The sequence below is a fragment of the Molossus molossus genome, unplaced genomic scaffold (assembly GCF_014108415.1).
Source record: "Molossus molossus isolate mMolMol1 unplaced genomic scaffold, mMolMol1.p scaffold_m16_p_2, whole genome shotgun sequence".
In the NCBI taxonomy this organism is placed as follows: Eukaryota; Metazoa; Chordata; class Mammalia; order Chiroptera; family Molossidae; genus Molossus; species Molossus molossus.
Genome location: NW_023425355.1, coordinates 13,671,557 through 13,695,533, shown reverse-complemented (window position 1 = coordinate 13,695,533; position 23,977 = coordinate 13,671,557). Strand labels below are relative to the sequence as shown.

Below are 23,977 nucleotides of genomic sequence, written 5' to 3'. Positions count from 1 at the left end.
GAGACTAATTGCATTGCTGCTGTTTTTCAACTCGATGCATGAAAGTACGAGTATCTTTTCACTATGCATTGTTTCTTTCTATCACATAGCTCTCTGTCTGATTCTGTCCTGGTCTGACTTAGCTACTGTCTTGCTCCTACTTCATATTTGTGCACTGTCTGTTCTCCTTCTCCACATTCTTTCCGTGTTACCTTTGCTATTGATTTGTGGGTGGAAGTTTAACCATAGCTCGCTAATAGAGCCCTGTTCTCATGAGCAGGAAGTAGTTTTAAACAAACAAACAACAAAAAAAAAAGCAACTGGATGTCAAGTAACAATTAGGGTTTGTTCTGAAAATTTCATTTTGAATTAGTTACTTGGAATTTAGAATGCCTTACTTAAATAAACAATGAAATAAATAATGTTTAAGAATCAAGGCTGGTTCATAAAAGTCTTTATAACCGTTAGGGCAACTTTATACATTATAAATCTTGCAAAGGAAAGTGGTAGAAGACATTGCTTTTTCATTTTTGGAATTAGTGTAGGACATTATTTACTTGTATAAGAAAATGAAGGATAGTTATAGTGGACAGAGAGAAAGTTGATTAGATGCTGATACATTTCAGGAGGCTCTGAAGAAGATTTCTGGGTATTTTTATGAGTTTGAATGACTCATAACAGTGGTTCTCTTAGGGTAAATTAAAAACAAACATATCGAGAGGTATCAAGGCAATCGTACTTTGTTCTGTATCGTTTTCATGGGTTCATACTTCTATTCATTTATTTATTTATTTTTAATCCTCACCTGAGGATATTTTTACATTTATCTTTAGACAGAGTAGGAGAAAGGGAGGGAGGGAGAGAGAGAGAGAAAGAGAAAGAAACATCCATGTGAGAGAGACACATCGATTGGTTGCCACCTGCACGACCCCAGCCGGGGCCGGGGACAAACTGAAGCCCGGGTATGTGCCCTTGGCTGGAATTGAACCCAGGATTCCTTGGTCCGCAGGCCAATGCTCTAACTGCTGAGCCAAACTGGCCAGGGCATGGGTCCATACTTTTAAATAACCAGTAATAATTTACTGTATTCATCCTACAAAAGCAGGAGTGGCTAAAGAATATATAACCATAGCAATAGGAAGCTTATTATCATTTAAAATTTTTTCTTTATTGATTTGAGAGAGAGAGGAAGGGAGGAGAGAGAGATAGAAACATTGATGAGAGAGAATACCTCCTGCATGCCCCCTACTGGGGATTGGGCCCACAACCTGGGTGTGTGCCCTGATCAGGAATCAAACTAGCAACTTCTTGGTGCATAAGTCAGTACTCAAACACTGAGCCACACTGGCCAGGCTAGTATCATTTTTCAATGTTAGTCATTTAGGAAACATTTATTGAGTACCTACTATATGGGAAGCATTGTATTGCATGGTAGTGGAGCAATCATTCACTTCTTGGAAGTTTTATCTGTTCTGATAATTGCAGATATTACATCTAAGCCAAATACCTTCTGCAAGACCTACTTTTTCCTAAAGTTCCGTTTAATATCTTCAAACTACTTGACATTTATATACACATTCTATTTCAGGTGGTGCTTTACAGTTTACAGAACACATCCATGTATGCAGCCTATTAAAAAGTAATCTTATAGCTCGGTAGGTTAGTTAAATAAAATACGTGATAGTGTTATACTGCTTAGACTAATAGACACACAAATTAAGTTCTTACAATTAAAACTCATTTCTAAAAATGCCCATACCCTTACTAATTATGGAAGCAACAGGCCATGTGAAGCAAAAATTATTAATGATTAAATCTAGTTCCCATATTTTAATCAAATTTGAAGTATTATTTAGCCTTTCACCACTGTGAACGTGCTGTGGTAGATCATTAGAATGGTGACAAACAGGCTTACATTTAAATATGGTAACATTCATTATCTCTAAGCTTCAGACGAAAGTTTAGAATAGTTTTCATTGAAATGTGTTTTCACACTTCAGTGCTATCTTAAATGCATTATTATTTTTTAATATTTTTTCTCTATTGATTTTAGAGAGAGAGAGGAAGGGAGAGGGAGAGAGAGACAGAAACATCTATGAGAGAGAACATCGATTGGCCGCCTCCTGCATGCCGCCCACTGGGGATTGGGCCCATACCCTGGGCATGTGTCCTGACTGGGAATCAAACCAGTGACCTCTTGGTGCATGGGTCAACGCTCAACCACTGAGCCACACCGTTTGGCTTAAATGCATTATTTTTTAAGCTGGCATTAAATCTTAAGCTTTACTAGATCTCATTAAGTGTACATACATTTTATGTTTGATATATTAATATTTGTGAAATTATTATGACTACTGAGGGATCATTCAATGTCGAGTATGTTTAGACAGATGAGTCATTTGAAGCACCTTTTTTATAATTATAATTTATAGAATTAAGACTTGTCAGTGTATTCTCAAAAACATGGGCTTATATCAGTTGTGTAGTATATTAGGCTGAAAGTAATGAAGTAACATGCCATAATTGAGTCTGTGGAATTGAATTAGTTTCAAAAAAACAAATGTCAGTTTTGTTTGTTCTGCACAATGCTGGGCTAATATGATAAATAGTTTATAAAAATTCACCTAACTGATAATTGATTAACGGAAATGCTTTTCTGGCCTCTTGGATACTTAGACTAATGGTTTAGGTTGATTTTGAAATTCCCTTTTTCCTTGAAGTAAAGCTGATTTCTAAAATTTTCTGTCCCTTTCTTATTACAGATGTAATTAAATTTTTAACATTCGTTGAGTTATAGTCACTTAAAGGTATCTCAGTATAGACAATAGCTAAATCTGTTGCATTTAACCATATGGTTAAATTTAAAACATGCCGGTTAATACTATTGAAATTGTTTTTGTCTCTCTGATATTGCTTATGGGGAGATGTTTAAAGATGAAATCAATCCCTCACGTGGATGCTATAACCATCATCCTCACTTCTTCAGAAAGACATAGCTCAGATAAATCTAGACTGTTGGGGTTACAGAGGGACCTTATAATTTGACCCTTTTGGTGGAAATGCATAAACAAACAGTCTTTTTCCTTTTTCATTGATGAGGAGGTCCAGCGAGCTAGTTTCTTCTTAATAACCACCTGCCTTATATAAGGCTACAATTCATTATCCAAAACCTTTGGGTCCTGGTGTGTTCTGTTATTCAGATATAAAAATATGTATTTTAGATTGAGCAAAAAAACCCCCACAAAACCTCATAGACACAGACAGCAATATGGTGATTACCAGAGGGAAAGCGAGCCAGAGGGAGGTAGAAGAGGGTAAAAGAGGGATAAATGGTGGTGGAAGGAGACTTGACTGGGTGGTGAACACACAATATATACAGATGATGTATTATAGAATTGTACACCTGAAACCTATATAATTTTATTAACCAATGTCACCCTAATAAATTCAATAAAAATATATATTTTAGAAAGTAATACACTACATGTGCTGATATGCTATACATGATGTTAACATTCTTAGCAGGGTCTGAGATGGCACTCTTTAATTAAACATATCACTATTTCTGCAGTCAGATGTATGAATATTCACATTAAGTGGGACAAAGGCAGAAGTACGTTATAGACATTGAGTCAGGTTTTGTCGCCAAACCAGTTATGAAAAAACTTTGGATTCCAGAGTTTTTTGGATTTTGAATATCAGATAATCAATTGTGAGCCTGCAATGTTATGTGTTATAATATTAACAGGTTTAATGTCTTTTACAAATAATTTAAAATATAATAGTTATATACCTTTATTTAGTGTTAATCAATTTTTCCCCTATTTCACCTTGTATTTCATCCTCTAAAATTTTTTTCTTTGTACAGCTGCTGTATTCTCGAGGATTGCTAATTGATCTTCTAATCAAATCTAATGTCAGTCGCTATGCAGAGTTCAAAAATATTACCAGGATTCTTGCATTTCGGGAAGGAAGAGTGGAACAGGTACTGTGCTGATCAAGTATGTAGCTGGATACGAGCTTAAGTTATTATGGTTTGCTTTGAAAGGATAAGCAAAATAAATTATTTTCCAATAAAGTAGAAAATCCAAGTCCTGAATGATGCTTTGCAAATGTAAGTAGAGACTGCTCAATTAAAATGTGTTAATTTTCTCATGAGTTCTTCTGCAGCTTGATGTTGGTGTTGAGAAAGTGTTAATTTTGGGCAGTACAGCTAGATTTGAGCTGTCATTTGTTTCCAGTTAGGGGTGACATGCCATTGGCCTTTTAATGGCAAAAAGAACAACTTGGCAAATTAAGTAAGAGAGCTCACAAGTTCACTAGCTCTGAAGTCAACTGAGATGCCATCAAAACTGATGGAATGGAATGTGATACAGCCTGACCAGAATGGAAAAAATAATGTTGTTATACTTAAAGGGAAAAAACACATATTTTGGAATACTTGTTTATCACTGGGAAGCAATGATAAAATCTTAACTTAAAATTATGTGTTTCAGGTTCCTTGTTCAAGAGCAGATGTCTTTAATAGCAAACAACTTACTATGGTAGAAAAGCGAATGCTAATGAAGTTTCTTACTTTTTGTATGGAGTATGAGGAACATCCTGATGAATATAAAGGTATTATTTCTCATGTAATTGTATTCTCTAATTATTTGAGCTTTCTTATTATTTTATTTCATTTTTGTTTGTTTTTTTTTTAAGTTGGCTTTATTGTTAAGTATTATTGATGGCTCTCCTTTTCTTCCCATTGACACCCCCCCCTTCACCACACTATTGTCTGTGTCCATTGGTTGTGCATATGTGCATAGCAGTTCTTTTTTTTTTTTTTAATCCTCATCCGAGGACATTTTTCCATTTTTTGTACAGACAGAGTGGGAGGGAGAGAGAGGAAGAGAGAGAGAGGGAAACATCGATGTGAAAGGGACACATCGAGTGGCTGCCACCCCCACGACCAACCAGGGCCGGGGACAAACTGCAACCGAGGTACATGCCCTTAGCGGGAACCGAACCCAGGCCTCTCCGGACCGCAGGCGGACGCTCTAACCGCTGAGCCAAACCGGCCAGGGCTGTGCATAGCAGTTCTTTGGTTTATCTCTTCCTTACCCCATACTCCCCTCCCTCTGAGGTTTGTCGGTCTGTTCCCTGTTATTATTTTAATATGCTTGTTCTAATGTAGTGAGCCACTACTACTCTTTTATAACACATTCTTTCTGTGCATTACCTACTATTTTAGCTATTAGCAACATGTAGCTGTTTAAAAGTAAATAAAATTTTAAATTCAATTCCATTGTCAGACTAGCCACATTTCAAGGGCTCAGTAGCCACATTTGGCTAGTAGCTATTGTGGTAACAGTGCAGCTATAGAACATTTTTATCATTGAAGAAACCTGGTTCTGTGTGTTTTATTCTTGTTAATTAAATATTTTTGTCAACTGGTTCTTTTTTTTTTTTTTTTATTCTCACCCGAGGACATTTTTACATTTATCTTCAGATAGAGTGGGAGGGAGAGAGGGAGGGAGAGAGAGAGAAAAACATTGAAGTGAGAGAGTCATCGAGTGGTTGCCACCCATACGACCCCAACTGGGGCGGGGACAAACTGCAATCGAGGTACGTGCCCTTAGCGGGAACCGAACCTGTGCCTCTCAGGTCCATGGGCCGATGTTCTAACTGCTGAGCCAAACCAGCCAGAGCAATGTCAATTGGTTCTTCATAGATGATACAGTAGTCCCTCATTATTCACAGGGGATATGTTTCAAGACCCCCAGTGAATATCTGAAACTGTAGGTAGTACTGAACACTATATACACTAGGTTTTTTCCTAAACATATGTACGCTTTATGGCTTCTCTTTGACATTACCAGTTGCCAGCATATCTGCTCTCCCACTTAGGGGCCATTATTAAGTATGATAAGGGTTACTTGAACACAAGTACTGCGATACTGAGACATTCTGATAACTGAGAAGTGAAGAACTCACAGCGTGTGCAGTGTGAGTATGCTTGGCTGATTCCTCTCCAGGGCAGGATGAGGGTGGGGGGATGGATCAGCGCAGCACAAGATTTCATCATGCTACTCAGAACTGTGTGCAATTTAAAATGTTTGAGTTGTTTATTCCTGGAATTTTCCATTTAATATTTTTGGACTGTGGTTGACCATGGGTAACTGAAACTACGGAAAACAGATGCATGGATAAGGGAGTGACTACTGTATTCTTTTGCATTGTTCCATTAATTGTTTTCATTAGTAATAAAAAATTACAGATTTTCATTTGTATAGGATTACTTTGCTTGGAATATTAAATTATTCATTTTGATTGATTTTTTTTTTTTTTTTAAGCCTAGTGGAAACCACTGGATTAGGACATCCGCTGGATCAGGACATAATTTCTAGTCTTGTCTTTGACCCATCTCACAGCTTATTGAAAATGGAATATAACACTATAGTAACAGAGCTTTGTAGTTTAAGGGCATTGGAGTGGAAAAGTTATCCAAAATAAGAACATACTATTCACAATTCATTTATAAAGTTACAATAGAACTACAGCAGTTTTGTTTTGTTTTTTAACAAAATGTGCAGAGGATGTTTTGTTGAGCTGTACACTTGAAACCTGTATGGTTTTTTGAACTAATGGCACCCCAGTAAATTCAATGAAAAAAAGTGTAGCTTTTACTCTTAAAGCTTCAAGTTCATTAGATACTGCCAAATTGTTCTCCACAATGATGTAAACATATTCTCTTAGTAAATTTTTATACTTTTTATTTGTTCATCGAAATAATGTCTATGAAGTTTTTTGTCTCTTGTCATGTAATTGTACTTCCTACCACTAACAGTCCAATTACATTTTTCCTGTTCTTGGTATAAAGAAATCGTTTTTAGGGATCTGTTATCTTTTGTAGTATGATCATAAGGCAGTAAGACTGATTCCACTAGCCACAAAGAAATTAAGTTTCATAACTTTTTAGTCAGTTCATTGTTCCTAGTTTTAATAAAAATATATATTTCAAAAAACCAAGTATTGCTCGATTATTATTTTCATCAAAACTTTGCCCTTTATCATGTTTAATATTTCAAAATGCAATTATTGACATTATTCTGCAGTTTTATTTTATCTTCTAACTTAGTTTATTGGGGTGACATTGGTTCACAAAACCATACAGATTTCAAGTGTACAACTCAAGAAAACATCTACACACCGCATTGTGCACCCGTCACCCCAAGCAAAGTCTCTTTCCTTCCTCATTCCCCCCCTCCCTCTGCCCACCTCCACCTCTACCCACCCGCTTTCTCTCTGGCTAAAATTACACTGTTGTTTGTGTCTATGTGCTACATATTTTTTTCTCTGGAGTTTTAATGATAAAGTAAGATTATTGCCAACCACAGAAAACAATTGTGATGGTAAATGAGTTATTTAATACTTTACTTTTGAAGTCTATGAAATACTAAACAAAGGTTCATCGTATAAAACTTAAAAATTATACCATCGATTCAATTAGGATAGTAAGATTTATAGGTTTTTCCTCCAAATCACTGGTCTCTGTCCAAAATGTAATATCATTGTCACCATGTCCTTTGCCAAGTGTTTTTTTTTTTTTTTTTTTTATCCTCACCTGAGGATATTTTTGCATTTATCTTTAGATAGAGCAGGAGGGAGAGAGAGAAGAGAGAGCGAGAGAGCAACATCGACGTGAAAGGGACACATCGAGTGGCTGCCACCCACACGAACCCAAGCAGGGCCGGGGACAAACTGAAACCAAGGTACATGCCCCTAGAGGGAACTGAACCCAGGACTCTCTGGTCCGTAAGCCAGTGCTCTAACTGCTGAGCCAAACCGGCCAGGGCTTGCCAAGTATTTTAAGCAGACTTGATCTCATTTTCGTGTAGTGGTTTTAAATTGAAATTTGGTTCTGATCTTCACTGATACATTTTCATCTTTCTTTTCATAGCCTATGAGGAGATGACGTTTTCTGAATATTTAAAAACTCAAAAATTGACTCCCAACCTCCAGCATTTTGTTCTGCATTCAATTGCGATGACATCAGAGACAGCCAGCAGTACCCTAGATGGTCTCAGAGCTACCAAAAACTTTCTTCACTGTCTTGGGCGGTATGGCAACACTCCGTTTTTGTTTCCTTTATACGGCCAAGGGGAGCTCCCTCAGTGTTTCTGCAGGTAAGACTGCCGTTGGTTCTCTTGTTTCTGGTTAAGGTGATACTTGAATAAGAGATGAATATTAGACAAAAATGAGATTTACTCAAGATTTGGCATTTGCGATCGTATACTTTGTTGTTCTACTCTCTCTTTTTTTAATCCTCACCTGAGGACATTTTTACATTAATTTTCAGATAGAGCTGGAGGAAGAGAGAGAAACATCGATGTGAGAGAGACACATTAATTGGTTGCCACCCTCACAACCCTAACCAGGGCCAAGGAAGGACTGCAATCGAGGTACGTACCCTTGGCTAGAATCGAACCCGGGACTTTGTTCCGCAAGGCAATGCTTGTATCGCTAAGCCATACCGGCCAGGGCTGTTCTACTCTCTTATAAACATTCTGCCTACCTACCTTCTTATAAACATTTATTGTACCCTTCTACCTACTACCTGGATGATACATTCAGTTTGGCCTGCTTTTGAGCTTTAAAAATAAAATCAGCCCTGGCTGGTTTGGCTCAGCAGTTAGAACATCGGCCCGCAGACCAATGAGTCACGGATTCGATTCCGGTTAAGGGCACGTACCTCGGTTGCAGTTTATCCCCGGCCCTGGTCGGGTCGTGCAGGAGGCAGCTCGTAGATGTGGCTCTATCACATTCATTATTCTCTTCTCTTCTCTTCTCTTCTCTCTCTCTCTCTCTCTCTCTCTCTCTCTCTCTCCCCCTCTCCCCTCTCTCCCTCCCACTCTATCTGATAATAAGTAGAAAAATATCCTCAGGTGAGGAATAAAAAAAACAAAAAAATAGAATCATACTGTAAATTTCTTTTTCCACTCAATATTTTTCAAAGTATCATCCTTGTGTATAATTCTAATTAATTTATTTCCATTGCTATATATTGTGAATTTTATATTGTGAATATACCACAAATTGTTTTTCCTTTTTACTGTTGATGGACACCAGATGTTTCCAGGTTTTTTTTTTGTTGTTGTTTGTTTTTTTTGTTTTGCTTTTATTAACATCGTTATATGTGTTTTAGGATATACATGTTCAGGAGTTTCTCTAGGATGTATATCTAGGAGTGGAATTCCTGAGTCATGGAGTATATGAATATTCATACAAGATAGTGCTGAGTTATTTCGCCAGAGAGTTGTATCAATTTATATTCCACTAGAGTATGTCAGAATTCCCACATTGCAGCATCTTTCCCGACATTTGTATTACCAGACCTTCTAGTTTTTGTTAATCTACCTCACATAAAAGACCATTACATTGTATGTTTTTTGTTGTTGTTGTTGTTAATTCTCACCTGAGGATATTTTTCCACTGATTTTTAGATAGCGTGGAAGGGAGGGAAGGAGAGAGAGAGAGAGAGAGAAACATCTATGTGAGAAAGACACATTGATTGGTTGCCTCCTGAATGACCCTGCCTGGAGCCAAGGATCAAACCTGCAACCCAGGTATATGCCCTTGACTGGGAATCCAACCTGTGACCCTTTGGTTGCAGGCCAGTGCTCTAACTGCTGAGGCCAAACCGGCCAGGGCACATTGTATTTTTTTTTTTTAAATATATTCTTATTGACTTTTTAGAGAGAGAGGAAGGGAGAGAGAGATAGAAACATCAATGTGAGGGGAAAACATTCATCGACTGCCTCCTGCACGCCCCCTTCTGGGGATCGAGCCTGCAACCCAGGCACGTGCCCTGACCAGGAATCGAACCTGGACCTCTCAGTCCATGGGACGACACTCAATCCACTGAGCCACACTGGCCAGGCACAGTGTATGTTTTTATATTTTATTTTTCAATTACAGTTTACATCCAATGTCATTTTGTATTAGTTTCAGGTATACAGCATAGTGACTAGATAACCATATACTTTACAAAGTGACAGGTTGGTAATTACCCCATTGTATTTTTATTTTGCATTTCCTGTATTACTTATGAGTGTCTTCTCATATGGTCATTGGCTATTTATTTTCTCTTCTGGGAAATGCTTTTTGGTGCCTTTTGCTCATTTGCCTATTGGGTCATTGTCTTTTTCTTATTGATTTGTTGAAATTTTAATACATTCTGAACACTAATCTTTTCTCAGTTATACGTGTTGTGTATATCTTGCCTTATAGTATTTATGATGCATAGATATCATTAAGATTAATGTAGTTAGGTATCACAATCTTTTTTTTTAATTCTCACCCAAGGACATTTTTTGTTCAGATAGAGTGGGAGGGAGAGAGAGAGAGAGAGAAACATCGACATGAAAGGGACACATCGAGTGGCTGCCCCCCGCACGACCCATCCAGGGCCGGGGACAAACTGCAACCGAGGTACGCGCCCCTAGCGGGAACCGAACCCGGGTCTCTCTGGACCGCAGGCCGACGCTCTAACCGCTGAGCCAAACCGGCCAGGGCGGTATCACAATCTTTTATGCATAGCATTTTGGAGTAGAGCATAGTAGTTAAGAATCTGGACTATGGCATTAGACTGCCTAGATTTAAATCCTGGCTCCTTCATTGATTAGCCATGTACTCTTGGGCCAGTTTCAGTCGCTGTTATGTTTTCAGAGAATCAACTTTTGGGTTTTTTTATTTCCTCTATTACAGTTTGTATCCTTGTTCATTAATTTCTGTTCTTTATTATATCCTTTATTTTGCTTTCTTTGGATTTTGTTCAGCTCATCCCTCCTATCTCCTGCCCTTGTCAGTCCTGAGGCTGTGAAACTGAATGAGTTACAGTCATCGCTTTTTTTCTAATATAAGCATTTATGATAATAAAGTTCTCACTACTGTTTTGAATCTTAGTTATTATGTATTATTTTTGTTATCTTTCAGTTCTAAGTATCTTAATTTCCATTATTATTTTTTCATTAACCCATAAGTTGTTATGAGGTGTTTTAAAAGAGCTAATTTTTTTTTTTTATTCTTCTGCTCCTATCATCTAATTTAATTGTACTGTGACTAGAAATTGTGGGGTTTTTTTGGTACTAAAGCTTTGAACTTTGTTTTATGACTTGGTATGTCCTGAATTTTGTAATTTTTCCATGTGTTCTCAAGAGGAATGTATTTATCTAGTTGTTGGGTACAGGGTCTTGGAATCTAATAAGTCAAGCTTTGAGTTGTAATTTTCAAACTTTTTTTTTTATTGAAGTTATTTTGCTTTGATCTATCAATAGTAATGTGTTTTGAAATCTCCCATCATAATGTTTGATTTGTCAGTTTATCCCTACAATTTTATCAGTTTTTTACCTAATATTTATTTTGTGGCAATTTATTAAAGTCATATAAATTTATAATTGTTTAATCTTCCTGATGAATTTAATATTTTACATCATCTGATGACTTTCTTCATCCCTAATAATGCATTTTTTTCCTTAAAGTCTACTTTGTCTGATATTCGAATAGCTACTCCATTTTTTTAGTATTTGCCTGTTATATCTTTCTCCGGCCATTTATTTTTCAACTTTTCTGAGTCTATATTTAGGGCTCTAAATAGCATATTACATATTTTTAATCCTATATATGGAAGTCTTGGTTTATTACCAAGCAGGATAAGTCCTATTAACAGAAATCTGTTCTTTTTTTCTGAAGTATATAATTTAAAAAGTTCCTCTACTTTACGTCTGTTGGTAGTGAATGCTTTCTAGTTTTTGCATATATGGAAACTTTTGCCTTTTTGTTTTGAGTGAAGATTTGCTAGGTAAACATTTCTAGGCTGGCAATTCTTTTTTTGAAATTAAATATATTGGAGTGACATTGGTCATTAGCATTATATAGATTTCAGGTGTGAAGTTCTATACTACATCATCTGTATATTGCATTGTGTGCTCGCCACTTTAAAAATTTCTCTCAGTACTTTAAAAATGTATTCCACTAATAGTTGGGTGCCATTTTTCCTGTTGAAAAAATTTATGTCAGCTTAATTACTATTTCTTTATAAGTGATATATCTTCTCTTTCAGCTTGTTTTTAAAACAGTTTGGCTTTGGCATTCTGCATTTCCATTCCAGTGAATTTAGGGTTCCTTTATATTTATTCACCTAGCTTTGTATTGCTTGATCCGCATGAAATTAACACTATTAAACCATTTGACCTGTAATCCCATATGGTTCAAGCAACTACACTGCATTTCCTCTGTCTATGAATTGTCATTTATAATTTTGGCAAATTATCAGGCAGTATTTTTGCAATGACTGTTTTTCCACCATTGTCTCTCTTCTCTTCTTTTTAAAACTTCAACCAGATATGTTTGAGAACTTAGCATTCTCTCTTTCATATTTCTTTTTATTTCCTTGTTTTTTTTTATTGTAAGAAAAGAAAAAAAGAAACTTATATTTCTTAATCTTTGTTTCATATTTTGTCTCGTCATTGTTGCTGCATTGTGGGTACTTTATTAAGATCTATTTTCCAGTTTATTAATTCTCTTCACCTGTGACTAATCTGTGGTTTAACTCTTTTGTTTTTTTACATCATTGTTTTTATCTTTCATCTCCATCCAAATCTTCCATGTCATTGTTTGATATTCTCTTCTGCTGTTTACTTTTTTATATACAGATATTTTACATTCTGCCATGTGTTGTTTCTGTTGATTTATGTTAATGGTTTATTTCCTTGTGCCATGTTTATCTTTGATTGAGAGTTGATATTTTATTGACTTGAATCTGTGAAAATCTGGGAACCCAAATTAAGGATGCTTTCCTTAAAGGATTATTTGTGTTTGTTTCAGCCAGAATACACTAACTCTGTAGATCATTTCCACTCCCTTCAGGGGATCTTTACTTAAAGAAGGAGCCCAGAATTCAGCTCCCACACTGATATGAGCAACAAGACTTGATTTTTAAATTGCAGTATTTGATGCTCAAAGCTTTGAATTCAGCTCAGGGTTTGTTTATACTATGCATGTATGTGTGCTTGTGTGTTTGGGATTGGGAGCTCTCCTGTGGACATTTCTCTTATTTCCTTATAATCTCAGCAGGGCAACAATAATTATGTTTAACATATGAAATAGTTTTCTTTATTGTAATTGGAGGTCGCTTCACACTTGCCAGTCCAATATACTGCGAGAAGAAGGTATGCTCAAACCTACATTTCTTAACTAGGTGATTTTCTGAATGGAGGTGAGAATTTTATAAATTTGAGAGTCACTTCATTCTGAATATGATAGGTCTGTATATTTCCAGACAAGCCCTTTCTCCTCTAATTAGTTGCCAAAGTAGGGATGAGTAGGGGATGTCATATGTCCCAGGACCAGAGATTCTTCTGTATCAATTGAAACTGACAGGGGAGTTCTACAGTTTTCTTTTTAAAATTTTATTTTCTTTATTGATTTCAGAGAGAGAGGAAGGGGGAGGGAGAGAGAGAGGAAGGGAGAGGGAGAGAGAGATAGAAACATTGATGAGAGAGAACATTCATTGACTGCCTCCTGCATGCCCCCCACTGGGGATCAGGTCCACAACCTGAGCATGTGCCCTGACCGGGACTCGAATTGGTGACCTCTTAGTGCATGGGTCGATGCTCAACCACTGAGCCACACCGGCCGGGCAGTTTTCTTAATCACACTTTTCTTCTTCTTGTGGTATCGCCTGATTCAAAAGGAGCCACGTTCTTCTCTGTCGGCACTTGCTCTTCACTCCTACAGAACTTTAGGGTAAAGAATACAGGGACAGAATGAAAAAATCACAGTGGAATGAACAGAAGTTTCCAGGCTTACTTCTTTGCCAGCACTTTATGAAAATGAAATATTTTACGTCATTTCTTTTTTCCATGTTTTTATTTTTATTTTTATTTTTATTGACTTTAGAGAGAGTGGAAGGGAGAGAGAAAGAAACATTGATGGGTTGCCTTCCATACACACTAAATTTCTATATTTTCTTTTCTAATTTACACATTTTTCGAAATAGGTATTTGGTGTTTGCTTATTTGTTGTTTTTATGTGAAAAGACATTTCAAAGTTTTATTTGTCCTGTACTGATATAAAATTTCAGAATGAGACCCTTATGTGTTAAATCCTACACAAAAAATACATTTCCCCCCTCCCAAACAATATCATAACCTCCTAAGGCTGAGGTTTTACCAGTCTTCCATACCTTTTATCCTCTGAAGACCTTATCTCAGAATTTTGTGTGTGGTTCAGACTCAATGTTTATTATAAAGGTTATGCCTCACCCTTTCCAATTTAAAGTGATACTTTCAAGGAATGTTGTAATGGAATGTACGTATAAAGAAATAGGTAGGTATTAAAAACAACAAAAACTTTTTCACTCACATTTGAAGTAGTGTATTAAACTTTTGGGTGGTGCTTTGGTCATTAAAGTAACTCTGAGTTCTTCCTACATATTGTATATATGAGTGTGTGAATTATAATAAAAATGCATTTACTTGGCCTAGGCATATTCACTTTTAATTTGACATTTGATTCTCTGCATACTGCTTTATAATTTCATATAAATATTGTTCTGTTTATGTCCTAAAGTAGTAACAGTCCCACCATCTATACATCACAGCCACACTTTTTATCACCAGGTTATCAGAATGAAGTGTCACCTGCTCTGTGATTTCTAACCACCATTCTATATTCTGTTTTAATATAAGCCTCTTAAGCATTTCTCACAGCCAGTTACAGTGTGTTCTCATCAAGGCTACTGTTATAAATGGCGTGCATGCATATTTATGTGAAGGATTCAAAGACATTTGTAAGTCATATCCTTGCATTCTAAATGAATTCTGCATAAACAGTATAACATTTTAACAACTAGAGATAACTTTCATGAATAAATGCCCCTTGAGTTTTTTTTTTTTAACAATTTAAATAGGTAGATTTTTTTTTTAAGTGAAGAAAATGATGCTTATTTATTGTTACTACCTACTACCCATTAATATGTCATGATACATAAATTGGACCATATTGGGGGAAAAAAGTCATTGAAACCTATATATTTTTCTAGTCTAGCAAGCCATAGAATTTTCCCTACTATATGTTAGTTGGTTAATATTTTTTCTGGCACACAGGACAGGATATGTATGTAGTATATAGGTTTTTAAACTCTCATAATATATCTTCCAAACAGAAGTTCTTTTTAAGCCCTAACTGACTAATTCATTTATGTTATCTGTGTGGTTGGTAACATAGTAGCCTTTAGAATTACTTTCTAATTCAGAGTAGGTTTCATATACTGTGTCGTGTTTTCATAACCTGTGAAATGGAGCAGTACCAGTGGGAGAAAACAAACTTGACATTTTTCATAAGTAGACTTAGACTGCCCAGAGATTGTTACTTGTGTTTTGTAAAGAAAATATATTGAACTGGTTGTTTACTAAGTAATTCAGTCTTTCATTCTTCAGTGACCAAGATTTTATTTCCTTTAATGTAGTACAATTGTAAAACATAAAGGATGAGTATATTTTACTTTGAACATGTAATACGAATTGTGTGTGTATGCAAAATCACCACCAAATACTTTCTACCAGATGTTCGTACTCAAAAGACATTTTCCTGAGTATAGTGTGTGGAAAATTGAATAGATACAAGATCTATCTTGGGAAACTGTGAAACAGATTGATCTCTAACTTACAACTTTTAAAAAGAGAAATAGAGAACGCCGTAAGTTCAAAATCTGTAAGTAACTTGGTCAGGATTGATTATAAGGTCAGCATGGAAGGACAGGAAAGGGAAGCTCCCATTTGATATACTTATTCACTAATGGCCGAAAGAATAATTCCCAGAAGAGGTCACGTGGATGGTACTGTGATTATGTCATGACCATGGATTTGTTTTCTAAAATAAATTGTAAGATCTTTTATATTACTTTTTTTCCCCTCTGCTTTACAAAAAAATAACCCTTCTTTAGTCCAAGATCAAAACTTAAGCTTTACTGACTGTTTTAGCATTGCATTTGGAGAACACATAGTAGCAAACATCTGTCAGACCAAGGTAACCATTTTATTTTATGCTCTATCAACTTTTTTAATTCTGAGAATTTTTATAAATCTAAGACGTTTGTTAACCTGGATCAGCCTATTAGAAAACCAAAAGAAGCATTAAAATTGGCCACAGAACCCTGGCCGGTTAGAGCGTTGGCCCACAGTCCACAGAGACCCGGGTTCGGTTCCTGCTAAGGGCACGTACTTCAGTTGCAGTTTGTCCCCGGACCTGGTTGGGGTCGTGTGGGTGGCAACCACTCGATGTCTCACTCAGGTTGATGTTTTTGTCTCTCTTCCACCCTCTTGCTCTATCTGAAGAAGAATGCAAAAGTGTCCTCAGGTGAGGATTAAACAACAACAACAAAAAAATGGCCACAGGTTGTATAGAAGAAACATTTTATTTGTTTAAATATTCAATTGCATGTGAAATCAGAGCAAAAATTGAGAGAGCTTTGAGTGTCTGCCCCGGACGTTCTTGCCATTCCATCCAACAAGTGTCGGTTAGATTATGGATCTGGAGTCCGTGACAGTACATTGTCTTTTTTCCCTTCAATAGCATTCTCCTTTAATCTCTTTTCCTGAAAAAATAATTTCTACTCTTTTGGTAGTAGTAGAACAACAACAACAAAAAATTAGAGTAGAAAGAGTGTTTTCTATTGTTTTGACTGGTTGTGTAATTTTACCAGGAGGAAAGAAGCTGAGGCTAGAAACCAGACTTAGTGATAGACATTTTTTATGACTCATCTCTTATGCAGTTTTTAAGCAATGTTTTCTGTAAACATTAAAAGGAGATCATTAATAAAAGTATTGATTTTTGGGGATTTTTAAGTATTTGTGGTATTTGTCAGCTTTAAAGAACTTGTAATTTGCTGTGATTTTTTTTTCACTACTGTCAGTACATAGTCACTTTTCTAATGAAAGCTGGAGAGAATAGAGGCTGTTCTTAGGTGTTCTATAAACATGTTCTGATTCTGTGTCTAATTGCAAATATTGGTTTCGATGAATAAAGAAAAATTTTAAGCTTTCCCCATTTTACTTAATTGATAAAGGTAAAGGCAAAACAGACTGTAAGCATATCGATCTCCCCTCCACCCTTATAACTGTATGTGTGCATTTGATAAACACTAATGTGAATATGAGCCCTTTGGCAGTTAGGTTTTATGTTTTGGAGATTAGGTAGCATTGCTCTGTTTTAGGCTCCCAACCCCATTGGTTTCCTCCCACTGTGTCATGGGTAGAGCTGCAGGATACGCCTAAATGTGGGCGCAGAAACTGGCCTGTGTCTAATCGGTAGATCTGATCAGTCTAAATGGGTGTCTGTGTGTAAATCTTGATTATTGAATCAAGCTTTAAATATTTGAAATTAAATATTAAAGCATTGCTATGGTGAATTCAGAAGAACCATGTAAATTAATTGAACATTGAGTTCATAAATCATATGAGTAAGTAATGAAATATTTTCATAGTCGATCACTACATACTGTTGTTTGACAATGTTGCAGCTGAGCAGAGCTACAGTGGGATATGTCAAAGGTTCTTTTTTTATTAAAATTTTTTTATGTTGACATTATTGCAAGTGCCCCCTCCCACCTTTCTCTAAAGTCCATAGGTCCTTGGAGTTTATGTGTGAAATGTGCTGAATGTCTATGAAAAATATTCATAATTTCATCAGATTTCCACAGACACCTGTGACCTAAAAACAGGGATTGAGGACTATTATTATGAATTTTCAATGAAAGTAAAAAGTGCTTTTGGGATCTAAAGACCATGGAGATATGGGAAAACTTGCAAAATGTTGCTGTTGGAGCTGTAGTTTACAGGCATCTCTCTGAAAAAAAAAAAAAATGCAAGCAGCTATCTAGAGTATGGTGGAGTAGAGAAGTCACAAATATAGAATAGTGAGCAAGAGGATATTTTACAGCCAGACCAGTAGGGTAAAATCCTGGCTCTGCCATTTACTAGCTGTGTACCCTTGGACAAGTTATTTAACCTCTCTGCACACTAGTTTCTTCATTTTCCATGGGGATAATAATAGTGTCTACCTCATAAGTTGTGAGGATTAAAATGAATTAATATCTGGAAAGTGCCTAAAACAGCGCTTGCTTTAGTAAGTACTGTGTGTGTTAGCTGTTACTAATATTATGGTTACTATAATTATAATTATTGCCACTGCGGTTGTAGAATGCCACCAGGGCAAGTATGAGGCTGAGGCAGGGGCTGAGGAGGATTTAGTGTTCGAATCCAGGAGGCCCACAACCTTTTTCTGTAAAGGGCCAGATAGTAAATAGTTTAGGCTTTGCAAGTCATATGGTCTCTGTTGCAAGTCTTTGCAGTCGTAGGCAATATGTAAAAGAATGGACATGACTGTGTTTCCAAAACTTCTAATTAAAAAAAAAATAGGTGGCTGCTTTTCTACTTCAGTTTAATCAGTTGAATACTCTTTTCTCTGCAAAATATAATAATAATGTTTTTCATTTTAAGTTTTTTATTCTTTTGTTTTTCTTTATTGTTGAAAGTATTACAGATGTCCCTCCCTCTTTCCCCCATTGACACCCTCCTTCCTGCTCCTGCTTGCCCCTTCACCACAGTCTGTGCCCATTGGTTGTGCATGTAAGTTCTTATAATAATAACAATAATAATAATAATAATAATAATAATAATTCGACCCATGCACCAAGAGGTCACCAGTTTGATTCCCGGTCAGGACACATGCCCTGGTTGTGGGCCTGATCCCCAGTGGGGGGCATGCAGGAGGCGGCTAGTGTTCTCTTTCATTGATGTTTCTATCTCTTTCTCCTTTCCTCGCTCTCTAAAATCAATAAAGAAAAAAAAATATTGCCTCAGTGCAATGCCTGGTATATATTAGTCATTCTGAATAGTCAGAATTCATGAATTGCTGCAAAATTTGTGTGTTAGAGCAGTGTTGCTTAAGCGTTCACCTGTGTCAGAATTTAACATATGGGTTACTGGGCCTCATCCCTAGAGTCTGACTTGTAGATCTGGGGTGGGACCTGAAATTTTGCATTTCTAATAAGTAAGTTTCCAGGTGTTGTTGATGCTGTTGTCTAGGGAATACTACTGAAGTGGAAGCAGCCAGGGGAATTACTCTCTCAGCCTAATTCTAATCAACAAGAAAAAAAAAAAAAAGACTCAAAATGACAGAAAACTTGTGTAGAAGCATCTATATCATTTGTTATAAATTACTTTAAAATTTTTCCCTTTTAATTCAATAGCTGTTTTTTTTAAGCATCTGTTCTCTGCCTAGTACTCTCCTAGGTGTAGTGAGTGTATGTGAAAAACAGTATGACATCAGCACATTTTGATGTCAGTGTCAAGAGTGTTTGCTCTAGGTGGGGAAAACAACGGACACTTATGGATCAATTAGAGAATAAGAAAATATATTTCATCGGGTTCCAGAATGTGCAATGTAGGTCTGAATGGCATCAGTCCTCAAAAATTATCAGAAGGAGCCTAAACAGCTATGACATGAAAAGAAATTAATCAAGGCATGCAGAACACACTTTGATGAAGTTATAGGAATCTCAGACTGTTCTGTTAACCACTCCAAATCCTGAAAACTGTAAGATGATTGTGTTTACTCTCAGCCAAACTATTAGTGGTCTGACCCCACCTATCATTAAACATAGGGCATTTATGTGAGATACACAGTTGTTCTAGAAGCTCTTGGTTTAGGTCAGAATTTCTCAAGCTCAGCACTGTTGACATTTTCAGCAGGATAATTCTTTGCTGTGTTGGGGGAAGGGCTAGCCTGAGCATTATAGGATGTTTAGTAGCATCACGAGATTCTATCCACTAGATGCCACTACCTTCACCCATTCATTTACTTGTGACAGACAAAAATGTCTCCAGACATTGCCAGATATCCCCTAGGGGCAAAATAATTTCTGTTTGAGAAATATTGTTTTAGTGCAAATCAGTATCTATTGAATTGGCGTAGTCTACTCTAGCTAAGTGTGGAGAGGCAGGGAGACTAAAATGTCCTTGCAGTCTTTTCTTACAATCTTAGTACTCAATTTTCGGTTCAGTAATCTGGAGCTATGTAAAAATTCTTTAAGGAGGAGAACAGTTTAAACTATTTTGGCATTTGAATTAATGGAATAACTCATGCAGTTCATTTAGCAAATTGCCCAACATATAGGAAATGGAGATGCCAAATAGCTATTAGAAAGAAAATTCTTGGGTAATGTATTATCTTAGTCATTAGAAAAAAATGAAAATACTGATAGAAGAAAACACATATCTTCACTCTTATAAAGAAATAAAGGCCCTATTCCCCACCCTCGAATTCCACCCCTGGAACTAACCATTGTTAAGTTAGTTGCATATCTTCCTGTCTTTTCTATGCCTATACAGACCTTTTTGTATAATTGTATACATATGTGCATACTTAAAAAATTTAAGTGGCTGAATAGTTCTTTGATATATGGATGTATGTACCATAATTTATTTAACCATTTCCGATTGTTGGTATCACCATGCATAAATTTTTAAAAATTGTCTTTATTATGTAAGAAATATAATTTCATTTGCAGAAAATTTGGAAAACAGGAACAGAAGTATTAATGTAATTTTAAATAAGAGATTAGTCTCAAATTAAAAGTCTTTTCCTGTCAAAACCCGAGGAATGATGCAGGCAAGGACACAAAAGCATTCCATTGCTTTAGTCACCACCATGCTCACTGATCTGTGAATAACCTGGAAAAAAATGAGATTATTGAGTTACTTTACCAATCTATCCATCCATCACCAGAGAACAGGTTTCAACATGATGAATTATCTCACCACCCTGCTGTTTATCCCACGCAACATACTCTCCTCAAGGGAAAAACAAACAAATGAGCATACAAACATCATCATGCTTAACCCTCTACACTTTATGTATCATCTCTGTACCAATATCAACTATTAACTAGAAGGACAACTATATCTGTAAAATCATATACAAAAGATTCAGGAAATGAAGCTATGTTGCTGTGCATATTTTACCCTCCACGATCCTAGAGTTTATAAAAATTCTATTCAAACAACAGTCCTCAAACTTTTGGGAGATAAGCTTTTGGTTAATCTGCTTCACACAGCTATGAATCCCCTTACTAAACAAACAAACAAAAAAGTACAGCTGTGCGTATCATACACAACACAATTTGGCATGCAATTTCAGGGTATTTACCCCCAAATTCCTGAAACCCAGGTGATTGATTCTGGGCATTGGGTGTGAGGTTAAGAAGTATATGTTGGCTACACAAATTATGCAATTTGAGTTTCTATTTTAGCAATAGCCCCCTTCAGTGCTAGCTAACTCAGATACTAGATTATACTCAGGCAGGTACAAAAAGTTTCCTAGTAATTTTCTCCTAGGTTACATATGTATACTATTCCAGATCTTAAAATAATTTTAATAACTTGTATTAAAGTGAAAGGTGACTAGTAATTAAGTCTAATCTTATCTCCTTACCTTGGCTACCATGAGACTCAGGTAATAATATTAGGGAAAGTGCATTAAAACTTGTGCAGCGCACCAAAGTAAGAGTATTATGCCATACAAGCTGCATGACTTCAGTCTTGGTATTTAGAATGAATGTTTTTATAATTACTGAAACATTATATATTAGAGACTATTCGGTTTATACACATATGATCTAGTATTTAGAGTTTAATTATGGAATTTAATTCATTACATTTGAAAGTCATACATCTGTAATTGATAATTTACACTTACACTGATATCCCTACATTAAATTATTTCACACAAATGTATTTATAAACAGCCGTACCTTTCAAATTTTTTGCTTTCCCATCTGGAATTTGTAAAAGAGAAATGGAGCTCACAGTGTGGCTATTTTTCTTAAGGAAATCTTTTTTGACTCTATAAAAATTTTAAAAAATAAATAAAAATTGAACTGCCATTCGACCCAGTGATCCCACTTCTAGGAATATACCCTAAGAAGCCTGAAACATCAATCAGAAAGAATATATGTACCCCGATGTTCGTAGCAGCACTATTTACAATAACTAAGATCTGGAAACAGCCCAAATGTCCAGCAGTAGACAAATGGATAAAAAAGCAGTGGTACATATACACAATGGAGTATTATGCAGCTGTAAGAAAGAAAGATCTCTTATCCTTTGAGATGACATGGAGGGACCTGGAAAGTATTATCCTAAGCGAAACAAGCCAAGCAGAGAAAGACAAATATCATATGATCTCACTTATTTGTGGAATATAATGAACATAACAGTCTGAGGAACAGGGTAGTCCCAGAGATGTGGAAGTGGGGTACAGACTGACAATCCCCTGAAGGGGGGGTGGGGGGAGATAAACCACAGAACTTATATGCATGTATGCATGAACAATGGACATGGACAACAAAGGTGGGGACAGGGTGGGGAGGGAGGGGGAGGAGTGAATCAGTGGGGGGAAAAGGAGAAACATCTGTAACAAAAATAAATAAATTTAAAAAATTTGAAAATACTAATCTCTCGATTCTGCAGTCTTTAATCATGGCCCCACATGCATAGGTCCATATTCTTCAAGGGCATTTAAAAATAGAGGGAATTTGCCCAGCCTGTGTGGCTCAGTGGTTTAGCGTCAACCAAGAGGTCGCTGGTTCGATTCCCAGTCAGGGTACATGTGCAGATTGTGGGCCTGGTCCCCAGTGTGGGGCATGCAGGAGATGGCCGGTCAATGTTCTCTCTCATTGATGTTTCTCTCTCTCTCTCCCTCTCCCTTCTTTCTCTATAAAGAAAAAAAAAATAGAATATTTACACAATCAGTACTTCTCAACCTTTTTTTATGTCAACATACATGATGGATACATTTGCATGTTTGACCCATTCCCGTGGACATATCGAGTTTATAGAGGCTTGGCCTAGATAAGAGAGGCTGTCGGTTTTGCATAGCCCCCACTACAGCACCCACCACCGTATTTTTTCTCCCACAGATTTAAGGCACATTGTCTAGCAGAACACTGAGAGGACCGCTGTGTTAGGAAACTCAGCATGAAATTCATATTAGGGATGGAATTTACCTAGGAGTGATGGCTTTTATCGATTTTGTTAAATGAAAGTTGACTTATTAACATCCACTAAGTGTGTTTTCTTGTGTTTTAAGGAAAATGTAATTTTGGATGTCTTGTTCAGAAGAAAATAAGTAAGATATATGAACTACAGCTTTCTAGGTTTTATATTTTTATAGGTTTTCAGTTTCATAAAGTTGATTGAAAAGCTGTATTTTCAGCTATCATATATTAAGAAAACACAGGATTCTCTTTACTCTTTTGCTATTTTCTCTCCTGGGTTGCCACTACACATCTGGCTATACCTTGCAACAAGTTGACCTTTATTTTTTCTTGAAAGGAAATATTTGTTTTCTTTTTCTGCTTATCAAAATAATTCATGCCTATGATAAGAAATTTACATGATACAAAAGGTATGAAGAATGTAAAAATTTTATCCGAATCACTTTGATTCATTTTGGTTAGGTTTTAATGTGGCTTTCATAAGGTTCATCATCTTTGCTTTGACCATCCTATTATTTACTAAGTATCCCAGCCTTATTTTATGCATTGTATCAAAACTACTTTAAGGTTTGAAAATTTAAACTTTTCTCTATATTGCTCAGTATGATATCATTTTGTAAACAAAATTTTTGTCGTGTCAGTTTAAAAATGCTAGCTTTCCCCCCCTTACTATGGCTTCTAGTGTCCTAAGCATGTTTTCCCTTTTTCATTATTTGTATCGTCTATTGACAAAGGACGAAACAGGTCCTCCTACAGATAACTTGGTAAAACATTTGAATTTCCCATGAGTGGAACTGTCATCCCAATACATTCAGTAAAAAATAAATACAAATAAAAATAAGGCGATAATAAACTTGAGTCCATATAGTAGAGAGATCAATCTATGGGAAAGGATTA

The 23,977-nt window shown here is 36.2% G+C and overlaps 1 protein-coding gene across 8 annotated transcripts in view; it reads left to right on the top strand.

Annotated features, from left to right (window-relative positions):
- CHM (CHM Rab escort protein) overlaps window positions 1–23,977 on the top strand; it is a 166,312-nt gene that overhangs the window by 66,119 nt on the left and 76,216 nt on the right. For all 8 annotated transcript variants that reach the window (XR_004960572.1, XM_036270815.1, XM_036270813.1 and 5 more), the window contains exons 6-8: window positions 3,848–3,964; window positions 4,476–4,596; window positions 7,922–8,147. Coding sequence is in view for 7 of the 8 variants with exons in the window: in XM_036270815.1 (XP_036126708.1) it covers window positions 3,848–3,964; window positions 4,476–4,596; window positions 7,922–8,147 (464 nt within the window). In the remaining variant the exon portion in view is untranslated. The remainder of the gene's footprint in view (window positions 1–3,847; window positions 3,965–4,475; window positions 4,597–7,921; window positions 8,148–23,977) is intronic.